The sequence below is a fragment of the Pecten maximus genome, chromosome 15 (genome assembly GCF_902652985.1).
Source record: "Pecten maximus chromosome 15, xPecMax1.1, whole genome shotgun sequence".
NCBI classification, from domain to species: domain Eukaryota; kingdom Metazoa; phylum Mollusca; class Bivalvia; order Pectinida; family Pectinidae; genus Pecten; species Pecten maximus.
In genome coordinates, this window is record NC_047029.1 from 1,620,431 (window position 1) to 1,635,591 (window position 15,161).

The 15,161-nt window shown below is 38.2% G+C and overlaps 1 protein-coding gene across 1 annotated transcript in view; it reads right to left on the reverse strand.

Annotated features, from left to right (window-relative positions):
* The window catches only part of LOC117343602, a 178,396-nt gene that overhangs the window by 113,278 nt on the left and 49,957 nt on the right, over positions 1–15,161 (reverse strand). Inside the window, exon 3 of the mRNA XM_033906035.1 lies at positions 1,152–1,389. Coding sequence (XP_033761926.1) covers positions 1,152–1,389 — 238 coding nt within the window. The remainder of the gene's footprint in view (positions 1–1,151; positions 1,390–15,161) is intronic.

Here is a 15,161-nt window from a genome sequence, read left to right on the forward strand (position 1 = left end):
GTATGTTGTGTTCCAGTCAACTCAGCTGTAAATAAGTATGTTGTGTTCCAGTCAACTCGGCTGTAAATAAATAAGTACAATTGTATGTGGTAGGGCAGTGCAAGAAATGTCACAGTGAGCAGTTAGTGCCAAAATGGAGACTTTGGCTGTATGTACCAGGGAGTTGAGAATTTAAAGACATTTTAATTTTTCCAACCATTTTCAAAATCCTTCTTAATATGCTCACTTTTACTGCTGTTTACAAATTTACTGTTTATAGGTGGAAAATCCATATTCATTATTCTGTGTGTGAAAGAAAATGTGTGTGTGGATCTTTATTTAATGTAAAAAAGGGGGGAAAAAAATACAAAAAAAATACAGTGTATATATTTAAGGATTAAACTGTCTTTTTTTTGGTGTCTATGGTCGATATAGATGCCAGAGCTTTGCAAACAAACATGTCATATTGTGACATGTTTGTTTGCAAAGCTCTGGCATCTATATCGACCATAGACACCAAAAAAGACAGTTTAATGCTTATTTTTACATTCTCGACATATTCGTTTTATTATTTTTGAAAATTGAAATTGAGTTAGCATAAAAATGCCAATATTCAGCGATTTCGTCAATGGGGTTCGACAAATAGAACAGCCTATTTTTTCAAAATTCATTTGTCACGTGCAGATTGGCAAACAAAAAAGTGCATTGAAATAATACGAAAACGACACAGTTTGTTCAATTCTTTTTATTATTTGTGTAACAATATTGTATAAAATGTCTTTTTGATACTTTTTAATTAACATAAAAAACGATTTACGTTAGTTACAAGTAGTTCCGGTGGGTGAATATATTCATGCGCGGCATGGATTGTTGTCATGTTTTGGGTGTCAATAATGGTCACATAGACTGCAAATCATTTCACTAAGTTTATATCGTGACTTTGCCACCAAAATGTAAATATAAAAAAGAATTTAAAGACATGGGTTGGTTAATGCTAAAGGAAGAATAACCATGGATAAGAATTTGTGAGCCACTTTAAGACGGCTATATTGCTGTAAATATAAACTCCGACTTAATAATATTATCATTTTTCTTCATTTGGTAAAAACTTCGGAGATGAACTTCAGAATAATCCAAATGAATTTCTTGACTATAAACACATTATAACGTACCTGCCCATATAAGGTGCAATGCTTGAGCCTTCCTAGCGATGACCTTGACCCACACCTGACCTTGACCTGCAACAATATCCACATGGAGATTGTTGGTTCGGCTGGGTGAGTGGATGGCCTTCATCAAACTGTCCACCCCTGGTATGACTTGCATAGCGTGTAGGATTCCAGCAAAATGACACAGATTGCTGCTCTTTAGTTGGCTCTCGTGGACAAGACCTCCAGCCTTCTTACTTAACTGAAATTTAAACGGAAAGTATGTTGGGGATAATATTTCAAATGAACTTCATATATATTGTGCAGTCAAAATAAGAAATCAAATACATCTTTGCAGGCCATCTGTGACCAGTTTTCACCACCTGATTAAGCTCAACAAATCCTTAACACAAATGTTCAAAATGGAGTAAAATTTCTGAGAATTCAAATGAACTGTCACGCAAAACTAGAAAATGAGTTTCAGACATGCATGTCCCCACTCCTATATACAAGTTACTTTGTTTTGCATGTCTTTATTACAAAAGTTAACTTTGACCTTTGATCCTTTAACCTTGACCCGATGACCACCAGAATCTGATCAGGTGTAAAAGATACGATACTATTTTGTAAATATAAACCCAATCTTATGGAGGAGTTATCAGGATTACTGTATATGTCATTGATTTATAACAGGACAGACAGGATGGATGGACATATGGGTAAACTCTATAGCCCACTTACCTCCCCTTCCCACATAATATCAATATCATTAATAAGCATTCTAGCGATTTTTTTTGACAAAATTGTAAGGAACGTCAGGAAAAATTGAAAAACACCTATGACCACCAATCTATCATTAAATCTGGAGGAAAATTATTTTCTTTCCAATTTAACCCCACATTACATCCAGCCCATAAAACCACAGGGTCTTGATACATTCCTGACCAAGAATGTAAGATTAACCCCAGGGTCCCATACCTAGATCACTTATATATAAGTTATCAACAAGTGATCTAGGCAAGACCCTGGGGTTAGTTTTTCATTCTTGATTTTATTATTTTTTTCTTGCGTTTATCTCACAGTTTAGGTAAATATGAACGTATCATGCCCCTGTGCAAAAACCCATTATGCAGGACGGCATCCTAGAGACATTTTGAACTGAATGCATGGTAATTTAATATTGAACTAGCCATTTGAGGATGTCGAGGGTATAATGTAATAACATTAAAATACAGGTGGGCTAAAACCTTTACACACAGAATATAAAGGAAGCAGACATGGAATGAGTTAAGTACACCTCCTTACTAATGAACTCTCCAGAATCTGCTTGTCTTGATAGATGTCTCACTAGGCGGTTAAGTGGATATTATCAACATTACGTTTCCCATGTACTTTACATCACTGTTGTAAATTGTCTAGCACTGCATAAACTGGGGAAACAAATGATGGTCAAAACTACATCGGATTAGAAAATAGAACATGATATAGATTCTGAGGCTACTTAATATTGCTAATGGAATCTAAGGCAATTTCCCACACATGAATCTGAAGGCTACTTAATTGCAAATGGTTCTGAAACTATTTTATGCATGGCTCTCGAGACTATTTTATGCATGGCTCTCGAGACTATTTTATGCATGGCTCTGAGACTACTTTGCACACGGAATCTTAGATTATTTTGTACATGGATCTGAGTGTACTTCGTACATGGAATCTCAAAGGCTATTTTGCGTATGGCTCTGAGACTATTTCACACATGTAATCTGAGGCTAATTCGCACATGTAATCTGAGGCTACTTCACACATGTAATCTGAGGCTACTTCACACATGTAATCTGAGGCTACTTCACACATGGAATCTGAGGCTACTTCACACATGTAATTTGAGCTACTTCGCACATAGAATCTGAGGCTACTTCACACATGTAATTTGAGGCTACTTCACACATGTAATCTGAGGTTACTTCACACATGTAATCTGAGGCTACTTCACACATGTAATCTGAGGCTACTTCACAGATGTGATCTGAGGCTACTTCACACATGTAATCTGAGGCTACTTCACACATGTAATCTGAGGCTACTTCACACATGTAATCTGAGACTACTTCACACATGGAATCTGAGGCTACTTCACACATGTAATCTGAGGCTACTTCACACATGTAATCTGAGGCTACTTCACACATGTAATCTGAGGCTACTTCACACATGTAATCTGAGGTTACTTCACACATGTAATCTGAGGTTACTTCACACATGTAATCTGAGGTTACTTCACACATGTAATCTGAGGCTACTTCACACATGTAATCTGAGGCTACTTCACACATGTAATCTGAGGCTACTTCACACATGTAATCTGAGGTTACTTCACACATGTAATCTGAGGCTACTTCACACATGTAATCTGAGGTTCTCGCATGTAATCTGAGGCTACTTCACACATGTAATTTGAGGCTACTTCACACATGTAATCTGAGGCTACTTCACAGATGTGATCTGAGGCTACTTCACACATGTAATCTGAGGCTACTTCACACATGTGATCTGAGGCTACTTCACACATGTAATCTGAGGCTACTTCACACATGTAATCTGAGGTTACTTCACACATGTAATCTGAGGTTACTTCACACATGCAATCTGAGGCTACTTCACACATGTAATCTGAGGCTACTTCACACATGTAATCTGAGGCTACTTCACACATGTAATCTGAGGTTACTTCACACATGTAATCTGAGGCTACTTCACACATGTAATCTGAGGCTACTTCACACATGTAATCTGAGGCTACTTCACACATGTAATCTGAGGCTACTTCACACATGTAATTTGAGGCTACTTCACACATGTAATTTGAGGCTACTTCACACATGTAATCTGAGGCTACTTCGAGCATGTAATCTGAGGTTACTTCACACATGGAATCTGAGGCTACTTCACACATGTAATCTGAGGCTACTTCACACATGTAATCTGAGGCTACTTCACACATGTAATCTGAGGCTACTTCACACATGTAATCTGAGGTTACTTCACACATGGAATCTGAGGCTACTTCACACACGTAATCTGAGGCTACTTCACACACGTAATCTGAGGCTACTTCACACATGTAATCTGAGGCTACTTCGCACATGGAATCTGAGGCTACTTCACAGATGTGATCTGAGGCTACTTCACACATGTAATCTGAGGCTACTTCACACATGTAATCTGAGACTACTTCGCACATGGAATCTGAGGCTACTTCACACATGGAATCTGAGGCTACTTCACACATGTAATCTGAGGCTACTTCGAGCATGTAATCTGGGGCTATTTTGCACATGTAATCTGAAGCTACTAGCTCATTGCTCTGAGGCTATACTTAGCCACAGATCTATAAATGTTATATATTAGCTGCTGACAGAATCATTAACAAATCAGCCATTGGACTGTACCTGATTTATATTGATGTCATAAATAACCAGATTAATGTCTTACTTTCATCTTTAGTCGATCATCTTACCATATTTATTCTGAATTAAAACTTGAATCAAAGCAACTGGGCTGGGATTGCTGTAGGATAGTGCTATGGCATTCATTCCAAAATAAACTACCATGGGTCAGGATTATTATAAGCTTACACTTCAAGGTGCATAAAAAAGTGCTTGACTTTACTGAAGTAATAAACATCCAAATGCATGTAAACCAATGGTTTAACACTAAGGGATAAATGTTGAACAGTATGTAAATTTTATTTGACATTTTTTTATTCTAATGGGCAAATATTCATAGTATAATGAAGGGAAATCAATCAATGCCAAGTTTTACAGATCGAAAGAGTGTGTTAAAAAAGTTTACAAAAACCTACATGAAAAATCATCAAAGTAAAGTTCCGACAGCTTATTGAAGACTATTGCTCATTAATGTCATCATTGTAATATATTATACCTGTACCTGAGGTTTTTGAGAACACAGGGAAAGTATTACAGACTGACCACTAGCTGTATGATTACTCCATTCACCAGACCAAAGTCAACATGAAATAATACACTCTAGAAATATAAGTTTCTGTCCAGAAGGTGCTGCAACACTCTGGTATCTCAACATTACATCAGATACCAACTCACAGCTTTACATCACAAATTGTGTAACAGTATAGGTACTTTGAAGGGTTCTGATCAACAATATCAATCATACAGCTGTACCTATGATTTATAATTAAGTACTGACAGGATTTATTCAATATGGCCCTTGTATAACTTAAATACACATGCTGAAGTAGAATTTGGTGACATCCTAGATCTCCCCCTCAAATGCCAGTCTCCAATACACATAACTTTCCTACGATCACCTAGGCTCTGAGACACAGGTGTCTTTCCTTTATTTGCTGAAAAAATGTCAGAACAATTTAGACTGACAGACAGCTAATCATTCACCCAGTCCTAAACGTTACACCAAATATATCCGTCTAATTCCATCTTAATTAAAGGAGACACTGAAATCTCGTGACAACTTTCCACTTGATTAAAGTAGATTGCAGGGATCTCTCCACACAATCTGGGAGGGCCGGTGATGACCTCGGATGATCACACTATACATATACTGTAATGATATTATTGAACACTACCACAATTTCAATGCCATCATTGATAGCCCGCTCATGAGCAAGGGAAAAAAGGTCTCTGATGAGGCTTCCGTTCAGGGGACATTTGAGAGGCCTGGCTCACCTCATATGGTAAAAGGTCTCACACAACTAATTCAGCCAATCAGCTGGTGTTTCACCTGAAACAAGACCCTGAAGAAAATGTGTTTCTTAGGTTTGTAGCTATTTCATGAGTAAATAATACATGAAATTGGTACTTTCTATATACGAGAATAAAGATTAGGGTTTTGAGATTTTAAAAATTCAAAATATACACTCCTGGTATAAAAAGACGTAGGATCCCAGGTGTAAAAAAGGCAGGAATTCCCCAGGTGGAGGTTCCCTGTCCACTGTAAATATCAGGGTTACTGTCTTCAAAGTTCTGATGTGCTCTTATATATGCTATTAAACCTATCCAATAACATCATTTTTCTGGTAGGGGAATCTTCAAACTTTAATTTGATATAAGTTTCACAACATTTGAACTTCAAATGAGCGATTGAGGGGATGGAGTCATTGGTAATAACATATAGAGAAGTAATTAGTTGTGTGAGACCTAAAGACCACTAATTGTGGGCCTTGGTTAACGTTGGGGAGGTTTCACTGCTGTTCAGGGGACATTGGAGAGGCCTAGCTCACCTCGTATGGTAAGAGATGACTACTAATGGTGGGTCTAGGTTGGGGAGGTTTCACTGCTATTCAGGGGACATTGGAGAGGATTAATGTGAAGTGACAGTTTAATGTGACTCAGCAGAATGTGAGCTTATATTTTTTTTTCTCCCTAGAACATTGAACACGCCAAACGTGACCAAAGTGCTGCTGTCATAGCAATACTGGGGATCTTTATCTTTCTTTCTTTCCTCTCTGCTTCATATTCATTTGTACCTGTCATCAAATATCACCCTGTCTACTAGTGTCCTCCCCCCCCCCCCCCCACCCACACCCCTCCTCATATGACCCTGGCTGCTAGTGTCCCCTCTAGACACCCATCCTTATATTATCCTGGCTGTTGGTGTCCCCCCCCCCCCCCCCCCCCCCCCACACACACCCTACACACCCATCCTCATATAACCCTGGCTGTTTGTGTCCCCCCTACACACCTGTGCACACGACACTGGCTGTTTGTGTCCCCTAGACACTTTCCCCATGACACTGGCCGTTGGTGTCCCCCTAGACACCCGTCCTGATATAACCCTGGCTGTTGGTGTCCCCCTAGACACCCGTCCTCATAAAACCCTGGCTGTTGGTGTCCCCCTAGACACCCGTCCTCATAAAACCCTGGCTGTTGGTGTCCCCCTAGATACCCATCCTCATATGACCCTGGCTGTTGGTGTCCCCCTAGACACCCATCCTCATATCACCCTTGCTGTTGGTGTTCCCCTAGACACCCGTCCTCATATCACCCTGGCTGTTGGTGTCCCCCTAGACACCCATCCTCATATAACCCAGACTCTAGTGGTTGTTGTTGCCTTTTTAGACATCTGTCCTCAAATTTCATAGTTTGTTGTTTCAATGCTGGCAAACTAAACCCTACAGCCTTATAACTGTTCTAGTTATATTTATGTGATGATATAAATATCATTTAATCAGGCCTTATCACTGATGCATGTTTAACCAGAGTGACACTTATAATTACCCATATAAAAACAGAACTTTTTAATCTGTTATTTCACTTGGTCACTGAACCACAAAATGTACATCATGTTCAACATCCGCAACACGTTATGAAAATTAGTAAAAACTCTGCTGCATCACTGATGCTGTTTACTCTATGTAATGCTAATGTACCCAGATAAAGCTGATCAAAGACTTATTTACCTGATATCCACTGAGGGCACTGAAGCGTGAATTGTAGGTCAAATTCAGGATCAACATTATGAGTTCATAAGAGCAAAAGTAGCTACACCACTGATGAAAGTTAATTAAAGAAGCTTTTACAGTAAGTCAGAGACAGAGGGATATGGAGGATAGAACATTTCTTTGCCTTGCACAATCAGTCGCTGAAGCATATCATATAGATGAATGTCAATTTCATTACCATCAACAAGCTGTCAGAGGGTAACCATATCTTATCATTGATCAAGGTTTAATCCAAGAAGCTTTTCATAGTAATTAAGCCAGATATTGGTATATGAATATATGATTACAAATCTCTTCAGCATGGTTTCCTCAAATATTGATTAAGGAAGTTACTCAAATAAAAGCATAAACATGTATATAAAGCTGTTCAGCATCATTAAAGAGGTGGCCTTTGTAGAAAGGTGGTCTTTATAGACATGAAGTATTCATAGAGATATGGTCATTATAGACAGGCAGTCTTTATAGACAGGTAGCCTTTATAGACAGATAGCCTTTAGACAGGTGGCTTTTATAGACAGGTGGCTTTTATAGACAGGTGGCTTTTATAGACAGATGGCTTTTATAGACAGACGGCTTTTATAGACAGGTGGCCTTTATAGACAGATAGCCTTTAGACAGGTGGCTTTTATAGACAGACGGCTTTTATAGACAGGTGGCTTTTATAGACATGTGGCTTTTATAGACAGGTGGCTTTTATAGACAGGTGGCTTTTATAGACAGGTGGCTTTTATAGACAGGTTGCCTTTATAGACAGGTGGCTTTTATAGACAGACGGCTTTTATAGACAGGTGGCCTTTATAGACAGGTTGCCTTTATAGACAGGTGGCTTTTATAGACAGACGGCTTTTATAGACAGGTGGCCTTTACAGACAGGTTGCCTTTATAGACAGATGGCTTTTATAGACAGACGGCTTTTATAGACAGGTGGCCTTTATAGACAGATAGCCTTTAGACAGGTGGCTTTTATAGACAGGTGGCTTTTATAGACATGTGGCTCTTATAGACAGGTGGCTTTTATAGACATGTGGCTTTTATAGACAGGTGGCTTTTATAGACAGGTGGCTTTTATAGACAGGTGGCTTTTAAAGACAGACAGCTTTTATAGACAGACAGCTTTTATAGACAGGCGGCTTTTATAGACAGGTGGCTTTTATAGACAGGTGGCTTTTATAGACAGGTGGCTTTTATAGACAGGTGGCTTTTATAGACAGGTGGCTTTTAAAGACAGACAGCTTTTATAGACAGGCGGCTTTTATAGACAGACAGCTTTTATAGACAGGTGGCTTTTATAGACAGGTGGCCTTTATAGACAGGTGACTTTTATAGACAGGTGGCCTTTATAGACAGGTGGCTTTTTATAGACAGGTGGCTTTTTTAGACAGGTGGCCTGTATAGACAGGTGGCCATTGTAGACAGGTGACCATTATAGAGGTTTGGTCATCAACATGAGTTCAGTAGTGACCCTTATGAGCTTTAGTTCCTGTAGTCAGAGATGATGTCAGATGATGTCCGAGGATGGACCAGAGGATGTCAGTGGATGTCAGAGGATGGACCAGCGAACAGTCAGAGGATGGACCAGAGGGTGGTCAGAGCCCATTTCTCTATCCACTAAACACATCATTGAGAGTCAGTTTAGTACAAACGCATAATCCAGAAATCATAAATCATATATAATCTTACCCTTTACACCAGGATACCTGTAATGTCTGATTAGCTGATCACTTGAGAGTTTAGTTTATTATACATTAGCCTGTACCGTGATTATTTTACACCCCAGGCTCTCCCAGTCTGAATAATGTCCCTATCAGAATTCTCCAAAGATAAGGTTCCTACAAGTTGTTTAAATCAACAAACATTACAGAAGAAAATGCTCTACAGTTGTGAATTCTCCCCAGGCATCATATCAAAAACATGATATTGATTTTCGCAACAAAATGATCTTGACAAACTTGAGCTGGCCTTAACAATCTTCAAATGACAGATCCCTGTCTCAATTAAAACCATTTTAATGCTTTATGCTCAATCAATTAGAGACATTAAATACTTTATGGTACATGTCTCAATCAAAACAATTGACTGTTTTATGGTGAATATAAATTGAACTTATTTTAATGTTTTATATGACTCAATTATACCCATTTAATTATAACATTATCAATGCTTTATTGACAGTGATAGGAGCTATACAGAACAGAGATCTTTTTTGACAGTGATGAGAGCTATAAGAAGCAGAGATATTTCTTTTACTGTGATGGGAGCTATAAAAGCAAAGGTCTATCTTTATTGAGAGTGACGATAGCTATAAGGAGTAGAGATCTTGATCAACAGTGATCAGAGCTTTAAGTAGCAGAGATCTTAATCAACAGTAACAAGAGCTATAAGAAGCAGAGATCTTTATCAACAGTGATGAGAGCTATAAGAAGCAGAGATCCTAATCAACAGTGATGAGAGCTATAAGAAGCAGAGATCCTAATCAACAGTGATGAGAGCTATAAGAAGCAGAGATCCTAATCAACAGTGATGAGAGCTACAAGAAGCAGAGATCTTTATCAACAGTGAAGAGAGCTATAAGAAGCAGAGATCTTAATCAACAGTGATGAGAGCTATAAGCAGCAGAGATCTTAATCAACAGTGATGAGAGCTATAAGCAGCAGTGATCTTAATCAACAGTGATGAGAGCTATAAGAAGCAGAGATCTTAATCAACAGTGATGAGAGCTATAAGAAGCAGAGATCTTAATCAACAGTGACAAGAGCTATAAGAAGCAGAGATCTTTATCAACAGTGAAGAGAGCTATAAGAAGCAGAGATCTTAATCAACAGTGATGAGAGCTATAAGCAGCAGAGATCTTAATCAACAGTGAGGAGAGCTATAAGCAGCAGAGATCTTCATCAACAGTGATGAGAGCTATAAGCAGCAGAGATCTTAATCAACAGTGATGAGAGCTATAAGAAGCAGAGATCTTAATCAACAGTAATCAGAGCTATAAGAAACAGAGATCTTAATCAACAGTGATGAGAGCTATAAGCAGCAGAGATCTTAATCAACAGTGATGAGAGCTATAAGCAGCAGAGATCTTAATCAACAGTGATGAGAGCTATAAGAAGCAGAGATCTTAATCAACAGTGATGAGAGCTATAAGCAGCAGAGATCTTCATCAACAGTGATCAGAGCTATAAGAAGCAGAGATCTTAATCAACAGTGATGAGAGCTATAAGCAGCAGAGATCTTAATCAACAGTGATGAGAGCTATAAGCAGCAGAGATCTTAATCAAGAGTGATGAGAGCTATAAGAAGCAGAGATCTTAATCAACAGTGATGAGAGCTATAAGCAGCAGAGATCTTCATCAACAGTGATCAGAGCTATAAGAAGCAGAGATCTTAATCAACAGTGATGAGAGCTATAAGAAGCAGAGATCTTTATCAACAGTGATCAGAGCTATAAGAAGCAGAGATCTTAATCAACAGTGATGAGAGCTATAAGAAGCAGAGATCTTAATCAACAGTGATCAGAGCTATAAGAAACAGAGATCTTAATCAACAGTGACGAGAGCTATAAGCAGCAGAGATCTTAATCAACAGTGATCAGAGCTATAAGAAGCAGAGATCTTAATCAACAGTAACAAGAGCTATAAGAAGCAGAGATCTTAATCAACAGTGATGAGAGCTATAAGCAGCAGAGATCTTAATCAACAGTGATGAGAGCTATAAGTAGCAGAGATCTTCATCAACAGTGATCAGAGCTATAAGAAACAGAGATCTTTATCAACAGTAACAAGAGCTATAAGAAGCAGAGATCTTAATCAACAGTGATGAGAGCTATAAGCAGCAGAGATCTTCATCAACAGTGATCAGAGCTATAAGAAACAGAGATCTTAATCAACAGTGATGAGAGCTATAAGAAGCAGAGATCTTAATCAACAGTGATGAGAGCTATAAGCAGCAGAGATCTTAATCAACAGTGAGGAGAGCTATAAGAAGCAGAGATCTTAATCAACAGTGAGGAGAGCTATAAGAAGCAGAGATCTTAATCAACAGTGATGAGAGCTATAAGCAGCAGAGATCTTAATCAACAGTGATGAGAGCTATAAGCAGCAGAGATCTTAATCAACAGTGATGAGAGCTATAAGAAGCAGAGATCTTAATCAACAGTGATGAGAGCTATAAGAAGCAGAGATCTTAATCAACAGTGATGAGAGCTATAAGCAGCAGAGATCTTAATCAACAGTGATGAGAGCTTTAAGAAGCAGAGATCTTAATCAACAGTGAAGAGAGCTATAAGAAGCAGAGATCTTAATCAACAGTGACGAGAGCTACAAGCAGCAGAGATAAGAAAATGTTTCTGTCACATGATGATTGTCTGATTACAATGGTTATACTCTACCTAGTAGTCATCAGGAATACTATATAACATGAAATGTTTATTGTAGATAACCATTCAGTTTAATGGTTGGTTAAGGAGACAAAAAAACAAATACATTATGTGAAAGAGACAAGGAAAAGTCAGGGCAATATTAATTATTTCTCGGGTGATCGGCCATTGATAGTAAAATATCACTCTACCAAAATGTTGAAATCATATCAAGTTTTTACTAGAACTAATTAAACCCCCTACATATTATGTAGTAACAATCTCAGTATCTATAAAATCCATATTGAGGGATTGACAGACATCTGTGTGATGTTGACCTAAATCATAACATCAAATATTAGCTACGTAATTGATTTCCCTGTGCTATGTAGTACACCAAGTGCTTGTTTTGACCACTTCGGAGATTGATTGGATTATAACCTTGCTGTCCAGTTATCCATAGTCACACGCTAGCAGTATTTTACTTTCCGACAACATTTTAATGATGCACCAATTGACCTCTATATTGTGAGTACATGAAAACACTCAGAAAAACAGAATTCAAGTGGTTAACAAAAAAAAGAGGAAGACCCCCCCCCCCCCCCCCCCCCCCCCACAAACCAAAAACCCCAACCCTTTAGTTTGGGGGGGGGGGGGGGGGGGGGGGGGGTGTAGTCAAAGCTCTAAATGGGTTTCATGTCTGGAAATCCTTCAATACTTTTCAATTACCAACTCCCATTTGCCAAAGGAAATTCATTTTGATTGTAAGAGATGAGGCAGAATGCAACAGATGATTCATAGCACTTAATATAGCTTTTTTACCCACAACCCAAACACGCATAATATACAATGTTTTCAAGTCCCTCCTACACCATTTCTCTGAAATATTTGGACAGTAATAAGTTATCATCACATCTCTAAACTTACATTGTGTCATGGAGTACACCAATCATCTGATTATCATACAGAAATACAAAGTTTGACCTTGACTGATAGCTCAATGACCTTGAAAATATTACCAAAAAAGATTCCACTTTTTACTTACATGTATATAAACACATCACAATGCATTACCATATACAACACCACGGCAATTTTTCTGGATTTCAGGGAAAATGCTAAATATGTACCTTATGTTGGGTATATGTACCTTATGTTGGGTATATGTACCTTATGTTGGGTGTATGTACCGTATGTTGGGTATATGTACCTTATGTTGGGTGTATGTACCGTATGTTGGGTATATGTACAGTATGTTGGGTGTATGTACCGTATGTTGGGTATATGTACCGTATGTTGGGTGTATGTACCGTATGTTGGGTGTATGTACCGTATGTTGGGTATATGTACCGTATGTTGGGTATATGTACCGTATGTTGGGTGTATGTACCGTATGTTGGGTATATGTACCGTATGTTGGGTGTATGTACAGTATGTTGGGTATATGTACCGTATGTTGGGTGTATGTACCTTATGTTGGGTATATGTACCTTATGTTGGGTATATGTACCTTATGTTGGGTATATGTACCTTATGTTGGGTATATGTACCTTATGTTGGGTATATGTACCGTATGTTGGGGTAAATGTACCTTATGTTGGGGTATATGTACCTTATGTTGGGTATATGTACCTATGTTGGGTTATAGTACCCTTATGTTGGGTATATGTACCTTATGTTGGGTATATGTACCTTATGTTGGGTATATGTACCGTATGTTGGGTAAATGTACCTTATGTTGGGTATATGTACCTTATGTTGGGTATATGTACCTTATGTTGGGTATATGTACCTTATTGTTGGGAATGTACCCTTATGTTGGGTATATGTACCTTATGTTGGGTATATGTACCGTATGTTGGGTATATGTACCTTATGTTGGGTATATGTACCTTATGTTGGGTGTATGTACCTTATGTTGGGTATATGTACCTTATGTTGGGTATATGTACCTTATGTTGGGTATATGTACCTTATGTTGGGTATATGTACCTTATGTTGGGTGTATGTACCTTATGTTGGGTATATGTACCTTATGTTGGGTGTATGTACCGTATGTTGGGTAAATGTACCTTATGTTGGGTATATGTACCGTATGTTGGGTATATGTACCTTATGTTGGGTATATGTACCTTATGTTGGGTATATGTACCGTATGTTGGGTATATGTACCTTATGTTGGGTATATGTACAGTATGTTGGGTATATGTACCTTATGTTGGGTATATGTACCTTATGTTGGGTATATGTACCTTATGTTGGGTGTATGTACCGTATGTTGGGTATATGTACCTTATGTTGGGTATATGTACAGTATGTTGGGTGTATGTACCTTATGTTGGGTATATGTACCGTATGTTGGGTATATGTACCTTATGTTGGGTATATGTACCTTATGTTGGGTATATGTACCGTATGTTGGGTATATGTACCTTATGTTGGGTATATGTACAGTATGTTGGGTATATGTACCTTATGTTGGGTATATGTACCTTATGTTAATTGGGTGTATGTACCGTATGTTGGGTATGAAGAAGTACATGTCAACTCACTTCAGGAAGATGAATTATTTAGATTAATTATAGAGGTTTGCCTTGTCATGTTCATAATCCAATGAATGTTGGATCAGTACAAACTGATTAGATGTCACTTGTATGCATCACAGTCTATAATACATATACAACCCTTTCATCATTTACAACACCGCAGCAATATATTTTCAAAAAGGTTTTAATGTTTAATTTCCTATCCACTTTGTAGTGTGTGTGTATTCCCATTACTGAAGACATATCAGACAAACAACAAGAGGACGGTGTGATCCAGTACAGAGGTGGCCCAGGACTTTACTGGCAGTAATCAAGGTGTTGTGAAGATGAGTAGAATTGTCCTCCAACTGCGTTATTTTATAGCTCATTTTCAACCCGATTAAACTGTGTTGTGTACTTGTGTGAGAGGTAATAGGGTAAGAAGCCATCAAGTTCTTCAACAGGCAAAATAGCTTGTCACTGTAACAGTGTATAGCAGATTATCAGAGTTCTAGTGAAATATTGGTCTTTAGTTACAACCTTAGTGTTATACAGGTCGGTAGTCACACCTCCAGTGTTATACTGGTCAGTAGTCACACCTCCAGTGTTACATAGGTCAGTAGTCACACCTATAGTGTTATACTGGTCAGTAGTCACACCTC